This window comes from Pundamilia nyererei, unplaced genomic scaffold (assembly GCF_000239375.1).
Source record: "Pundamilia nyererei isolate P.nyererei 1_Seehausen unplaced genomic scaffold, PunNye1.0 scaffold00037, whole genome shotgun sequence".
Taxonomy (NCBI): domain Eukaryota; kingdom Metazoa; phylum Chordata; class Actinopteri; order Cichliformes; family Cichlidae; genus Pundamilia; species Pundamilia nyererei.
In genome coordinates this window covers 4391666-4399451 of record NW_005187438.1, presented here as the reverse complement: position 1 = coordinate 4399451, position 7786 = coordinate 4391666, and the positions used below count along the sequence as shown (strand labels likewise).

Genomic DNA, 7786 nt, shown 5'->3' with positions numbered 1-7786 from the left:
TGGTCGGGCTTTTAAGCGGCTGCAGTTTAACCATCCAGGAAGTAAAGAAAAAAAAATACTCAGCATACAGATGAGTTCACACAGCTGAAACTGGAGGCTGTCCACTGTAAAAAATCAAGAGTCAGAATCTCTTACAATATTATTTGGTATCATTATAATTTTTCATATGGTTTCAAAATTTCATTCACATGAATTAGGATATGAACTTTAACCTTGAGGTATAACATATATAGTAAACAAAGTAATTTTTTAAATGTTTTTGTTAATAGACACACCAATAAATCTATAAAAGCTGTAAATCTATAGCTATCAATAGTGTTATTTTATTTTATTTTGTTTTGTTTTGTTTTACACCTAGTAATGTGTTGTCCCAATGGGTAGAATAATTAATTCATGAATTAATTAACTGAGTTTTTGTACATTATACATGCTTTTTTATATAAAGAAAAACTATCTCTGTAAATACAGTAAATGTTAGCTTGGTGTTTAAATGCTAGAAAAATATTCTCTCGGTTAAAAAAACGTAAATAAAGATTTGCCATCTTTTGCAGTGCAACAGCAGATTTTTTTTTTTTTGTCTTAGTCATCGATTCATACCATAAACACATCGTCTATTACCGCTCGAGGCGTTGATTAACTGCTTGTACTTTCCTTTCCTTCGACAAAGTCGGTCAGTCGCTCAACTCATTCTGACTGCACGGGACCGGGGAGGGAATCCCGGCAGCTGATTGGACAGTCAGGGTTTTCCCACGTCACAGGGGATCCTCGGTATAACTGAGAGGCGAGCCGGTCGCGTCGCTTCAATTCACACGTTTTTTAGTCGGGTCTGCACACTCTGAAGACGCCTCCGAAACGCAGTATGGTGAGTCTGCTGCTTTTTACACTTCGCTATTACAGTTGTTATTATCCAACAACTCTGACTTTCTACTTAAAAAAATAAAAAAAGTTTTGCTTCGTACAGAACACTGACCTGGACTCAGAGCAGGAGGAGTTCAATAGGCTTTTATATCAACTTGGACATCTTGTCCTGATAAACATGTTAGCTCCTCAGAGGTTTTTAAAGGCAGTTTAAATATTGATGATTTACCGAGGAACGTGCAAGCTGAGGTCGGGTAACCACGTGACAGCGCGGGGTATAGATAATCGACATCCTTTGTGGGTATGAGTCAAGTGTCACTTTGTGCCATTACAAAAAAACTGAGCTCACTGCAGCACAGTATCTCCGTGGAGCACAATGACTACGTCAAGGCTGCAACAGACTCTTTGAGTAATTGAATTGTTATTAGTAATGACTGATTAATCGTTTTCTGAGACAAAAGCAGAAATACTTGTAATATTCATTTATGTTGATATCTTTGGGAATTTGCATTGATGTCAAATGAAACTGCTGAACCTGTGGAAATATCTGTTTCTACACTGGGGTGTTATGTCAGAAGAAAAACTCATTTTAGGCCATGCTAATGTAAATACATCTCTGCTGGCGTACTTATTCTTACAATAGAAGAACCGTTTTTTTTAATTATTAGTATTATTAATTTCATATAAAACTTATAAGATAAGATAAGATAACCTTTATTAGTCCCACACGTGGGAAATTTGTTTTGTCACAGCAGGAAGTGGACAGTGCAAAAGTTATGAAGTAAAAATTAGAATACAATAAGAATAAATACAGTACACAGCTGTACAGAATAGAATAAAATAAAATACTATATACAGTAGAATAAAATATACGATAAGATAAAAATAGAATACAAATGCTATATACAACTGAGTAAGTCCTTATGTCCTTGACTTTTTGTTTTTTGACAGTCTCTGCTTGAAAACTCAACGGCAAGGCTGCCTGTGGACCCATCAGAGTCAAATGACACTGACAAACACAGACAAGCCCACAGACTGTATCCATCACTGCCAAATATAGATAGGTGAGACACATCACAGCAGCACTTATGTGAAAATTGGAGTCAGTTTTTATGGAGGAACGTGATGCAAATCATTTGTTTTTCAGGTATGAGTTTTGGTGCAATACTGGGGAAGAACTACACCCGTCTGTGAAGCTGGAAAACACACAGGTAACAAAAGAACAGAGAACCACCACCTTTTGATTGCCTGACCACAACTGAATGATGATATTCATTGGGTTACTGGAAGCAGTGTGAAGCAAAACTTCCAAAAATGTGTAAAAGGAAGTTGGTAGAGGGAGTCGTGTTGCATAATTTCCCAGAGTCGCAGGCATTTGGCTGTTGATGGATTTACTGCGTGCCACATTTGAGTAGTTCCTGTTTTTCTCTCTTTTATGTGCCTCAGCTGCAAGGGTCCTCACACAAAAGTGATGTCAACATGAAAACACAGATTCTTATCTTAGAAGAGCAAAAGAACGAGGTGAGTACTTCTCAGACTTTCTGTGTATTCATCCTACGACCCGCGTATGCACGTTTAAAGGTTCACAGTTTTTCTGTTTTTACTCAGCTTCTTTCTATTAATGAGAAATGGGCAAAAGAGTACCGAACCATGGTGCACTACTACAAAGAGAAGGTAAGAAAGGAGCAAGTTCACATCCTTTAATGTTGTTTTTCAGCTCGTGTCGGTTTATTATCGCACTTGTTTATCATTTAAGTGTTGTCTGCGTTCTGCACCCAATGTCCAGGTCGAGGAGTTAAAAGCATTACAGCAGTGTGATCGCTTTGAAGAGGAAGAAGGAAAGCACGTCACGTTAAACCGACTGAAGCTCAAGGTGATCAAAGGAAAAGAGAGCGCACAGGTAAATGCGCCGACCGCTCTTTGATAGATTAAGTCGTTTGATCTGAGCGCTAACGGTTCCCTCATGGGATGCTTTTTCACAGACGGAAGAGGGTGATGCCAGCTCTGAGAAGCTCGAAGCACAGAAAGAAGTAAAAGAGCTGCGAGCGCAGAACAGCGCCCTGACCCGCAAAGGGCAGCATCAACACGAGGAGATCAGACGACTGAACAAGGTGAGGCATCAGGCTTTCTCTGATATTCACTGATGAAAAGGAAGTCTCATTCTAACCCTCGCAGTAAAACAGTGGCTCTAACAGTGGCTTCAATGTGTCTGTGCAGGCCTTAAAGGAGGCGCTTCAGGCTTCTCAGTCCCTTGGAGTGGACAATGAAACACTAGACATCTGGAAACATCAAGTGAGTGCTTTGTCTTCATGTGTGTGATGTTTTTCTTTGCATAAAGACTGAAAACAAACGGAAAAGGTATTACTTGTCCGTGTCCAAAGGCAATCAAAAAACCTATAAAATTCACTCTGTAGTAGTCTGGCTAATAGCTGCTTTCAGCTGCCACTTTGCCACAAAGCAGGCACCCTGCATGTTTGATTTTTGTCAGCGTTTTACACCGGATCCCCTTCCTCCAAAGGGGATTTGTGTCTTCAGCTCGAATCCACTCAGCTGCTTTTCACTTACTCACTTAAATGAATGTGTAAACCATATCTTATAAAATCCAAGGTTAAATGTAGTAAGGGGTGTATAAGAATTGCCCAAACTGTTGAGCTACCCCTAATGGACATCTGTTTTTGTTTGTCTCACGTCCATATTTAGGCTGAAGTCTTTAAGGAAGACTTTCGGAAGGAGCGCAGAGACCGGGAGAAGCTTAAGGGCAAGTATCTGGAATTGGAGAAGAAGTATACCAAAGCTCACAATGAGCTGCATGTCCTCAGATCTCAGGTACCATTCGTAACCTTAGAAAATTCAGCATGTGAACTATAGGATTAGTGCTTGACTTTAATATGCTTTGTGTATATTCTTCCAGATGACATGGACTCGGCAACTGCACCCCGTGCTTAACTGCTCCTGTGCAAATCAAGCCAAATGTCCGAACTCGGAGGGCCACCAGGTTAGCCAGCACCACATGAAGCTGCAGAGGCGGTGCACTCTCGATAACAAGCAGTGAAGCTCAACCAACTCCTCTGACTTTTTGGGATATTGTTTAGGCGGACTTTCTGGAAGTTTTTCCCGGAGTATGAGCAGCCAGATCAGTGTTCATCGCCAGCAGAGTGAGGAAGTGAGCTCTGTTCCAGCTAACTCCTCTGCTGGTCCTGCTTGTAACAAGGCCACGGCATCAGTCTGGGTCCACTGAGAGACTTATGTGGGGCAAGGGAGGAACCTAATACACAAATATCGATGCATACGCTTACCAAGAGGAGAAAGGCAGCGAAGGGTAAAATGAAACTGTCAAGATAGGCTGATTACACTTCGAGTGTGACACAGGTTTTATTGCACTGCCCAAACACTACTGACATCCACCATACTGATCAATGATGCAACAAAATTGTGGAAATTTCCTGTGTTTAGCACTTGTAAACACCCTGTGCTGCACTACGCTGTAGAAACCTCTTAAAAAAACAGAGTCTTGCCCCAGTGATGGGACTAAAAAAGATCAAAACTATCACAGCTCTGTAAGGAGGCAAAGAAACTCGAGCTATGCTGTGATTATAAAGGCTGGTGTTTTTCTGACTTATATTACACTATGTTATGTCGGTCGTATGCAGGCGCTTTTACAACAGCGAGAATCAAGCCTGTAAGAGAAAGAAGTTAATATATAATATATAATATATACATTTATGTTGAGCAGAGTATTTATATATGTTTGGAAAAGTTTTTTTGCACATTTTTGTCTGTTTCTTATTTATTTGTCGTGAAAATAAACAACTATACGGTGTTTGTGTTTTAACATGTTCGTACGCACTTCATTCACTGAAATCACTTTTTCACAAGATCAGACAGACCAGATTGTCTAGTTTAGGTAATGCACACTCAACTTTAACACACACTCCACTGGACTTTTTAAGGATTTCGGTTGCACGATACAGCGCACTGCAGTGAACTCATTTTCACGTTAAAGACACCAGTTTGAGGTGAATATGAGATATGTGACGTGGTGTGTTATCCACCCAGTGTCTCAGCAGAAATCAAGACTCATCAGATCAGGCAATGTTTTTTCCAGTCTTCTAATGTGCAGTTCTGGTGAGCCTGTGTGGGCAGCCTCGGTTTCCTGTTCTTAGCTGACAGCACCGAGTGTGGTCTTCTGCTTATTTGAGTTACCGTTGCCTTCCTATCAGCCCAAAGCAGTCTGGCCATTCACCTTTGACCTCTGACATCAAAGAGATATTTTTTTACCCCGAGATTTGCTGCTCACTGGATATTTTCTCTTTTTCAGACTGTAAACCCCAAAGACAGCAGTGTGGGAAAATCCCAGTAGATATGAATAGATGAGCAGTTTCTGAAATACTCACACCAGTCTGTCTGGCACCAACAACCATGCCACGTTCAAAGTCACTTAAACCGTCTTTCTTCATTCTGATGCTCAGTTTGAATTTCACCAGCTCGTCTTGTGAAATTCATGTCACCGACTTGCTGCCATGATATTGATTGATTAGATATTTGCTTTAATGGGCAGTTAAACAGGAATAAATAAAGTCTATATCTTTATATGGACTGGTTCTTATATAGTGCTTTTCTACTCTCTATCTGACCACTCAAAGCGCTTTATACTACTAATTCATTCACCCATTCACACAGGCACTTTTTTTTATAAGCTATTAAGTGCTTCATACACATTCTCACTCCGATGGATGCATCAGAAAGCAACATGGGGTTAGTATCTTGATCAAGGATATTTGGCATGCAGATTGGAGCAGACTGGGATCAAACCACCAACCTTCCAGTTAGTAGCTGACCTGCTCTACCACCTGAGCTACAGTCTTTGACTGTAGCTGTGTTTGGTAAAGGATGAAGTTGAATATATAGCAGAATATAGTACACATGTGTATCTGTGAAGCACTTAATGTCTTAATGTTTTCAGCTCATCCGGCTGATGGACCGATTAGTTTGTTCTAGGGTGGGACCTCCCTGCATCTGTCTACAATTTACAAGAACCGCCACTCCTCCTACATTATTAGTGAGATTTCAGTGAAACAAACACACTAACCACCTAATTCATCCAAACTGTGCTCAAGATCAAAGTCACATTCATAGTTTTACAGGTAACAACTTGTGAATCGTGATGGATGTTGAGCAAGACGAGCAACTAAGTCATTGACAATCTGCTCACCTTTTAACAGGTAACATTACCTATTTGCATTATTGAATCAGATAAAGGAAACGTGATTTTCCCTATATTGCACCGATATGTTGAAAAGCTCAGTTGTTAAATTTCAGGAATCAAAACTGCTTTTTTTTCTGAGGCCTGACAAGCAAAATTTGTGTATTTCTCATTTCAGTTTAAACTGGGCAGCTTCAGTGACAGACCTACAGTAACTAAGTTTTCAGTGTCACAGCACAAAGATGCAAGAGCAACAAGACGCCAACAACTTGCCTTTGCACTCACTCTTACGAGCCTCAGAGCTTCCTGTGTCGTTGCTGCAGTCATTCAGTCAAATTGGAAGTCATCTGCATGAGGAAAACTGAATATGAAGCCTGCTGTGAGGAAACTGATTCCACTTATAGTTTCATTGCATATGTTAGTGCTGGTGTAGCAGACTGCTTTGTAGAAACCAACCTTGCTTGTTTGAAAGACATCTGAAAAAGATTCTGTAGTTGGAAACCTAAATCAAATTTAAAGCAGACCATCTAATTTACTTACGAGTCAAAGACACACTGATGCCTCCAGCAAACCAATGATTGATTCAAGAGACTATAATAAAAAATACTTGTGTTAAAAATAGTTATTTTTTTAAGTCACTTATTATTGGTCATAAGTATCAAGCTAATGACAGCTCAGCACTGAGAATCAGCATACCTCTACTGACCTCTAGTGGTAACCAGCGCAACAAACAAAACCTCACTCTGCCTCACAATTCTCAGTTCCCTAAATAATGAGGAAATATGACTAAGCCGACCTCGGATCTTGAATCTCGATTACCTTATTTTAGTAATTTGTCCATTACATTACATGTTTACATGTCTACTAACTGGAAGTCTGTCTCTGACTGTATCTGTACACATAAGCAGAGGGCAGTTCTGTGAAAGGATACTAAACATAAATGGTTCCCTAAATGTTTTCTACTAGATATCATATCCTCCGCAAAGCTTTCAAGTAAAGACTTTAAGAGAGCTGCAGGATCCTTCTATTTCTTTATTTACATGATGATAATTTACATCTGGCAGTGAGAAAAAAGCACAGCCTATGCTGACGGAAAGATTTTTCATATGTAGCAAGTTCATCTTGAATTTCTGGGCTTTGTTTAAGTAATGTCTCACTGAGGCATGAAAAAAAGAAGATTTGGCAGCAAGTTCACCCAAGCCCTAGACTTCCACTTGCTAAAGGTCATCACTCAACAAATGATGCTTCTCTGCTGGACCGCCAGAAACCGCAGAAAGAGCTGGCTGTACATCTGTAATAACAGCTGTACAGCCAGAGCCTTCAAAATGCTGGAGAAGTTTTTAGAAAGCAGGAACTACAGCAAAAAGGATCGATTTCTGGTAGGGGGGAATGAAGGTTTTAACTTGAGGGGAAGTATGTTCTCTGGCTCTTGTCTGGCAGCTTATTTGCGTAAATCAGGTACATACCTGAATTACATGTAAAAATTGCTTGCAAAAGGCTTTTGATCCCTGAAATATCACTGCTTTGGATTCTCATAAACTCAAACAGTAACAACCAGCCACACTCAACAACATGGTGTAACTGACTCATTAGAAACTACACTGCATTGAACCCAAAGATAAAGCCAATTAACCCGTGTGGATCTAGTTTTATACAACTCATTGTTGTAACTGATTTAAGGCAAATAAGCTCTCCTGCAAGAGCCAGAGAACATGTTCACATTCC

General features: G+C 40.0%; 1 protein-coding gene across 1 annotated transcript; it reads left to right on the top strand.

Moving 5' to 3' along the window:
* The first annotated feature begins 674 nt into the window (after positions 1–674).
* LOC102195858 (TNFAIP3-interacting protein 1-like) lies at positions 675–4587 on the top strand. Its single transcript, XM_005730504.1, has 10 exons — positions 675–862; positions 1810–1922; positions 2006–2069; positions 2305–2379; positions 2467–2532; positions 2645–2758; positions 2841–2969; positions 3076–3150; positions 3559–3684; positions 3770–4587. Exons 1-10 carry the CDS (start codon positions 860–862, stop codon positions 3908–3910), a joined length of 906 nt encoding a protein of 301 aa, XP_005730561.1. The 5' UTR covers positions 675–859; the 3' UTR covers positions 3911–4587.
* Positions 4588–7786: the final 3199 nt, after the last annotated feature.

Bases quoted from the DNA above. Each gene is read 5' to 3' on its own strand.
- LOC102195858 (XM_005730504.1), top strand. The intron at 2,759-2,840 runs GTAAATGCGCCG...GCTTTTTCACAG, and splicing joins AAGGAAAAGAGAGCGCACAG to ACGGAAGAGGGTGATGCCAG. The intron at 3,685-3,769 runs GTACCATTCGTA...ATATTCTTCCAG, and splicing joins TGCATGTCCTCAGATCTCAG to ATGACATGGACTCGGCAACT.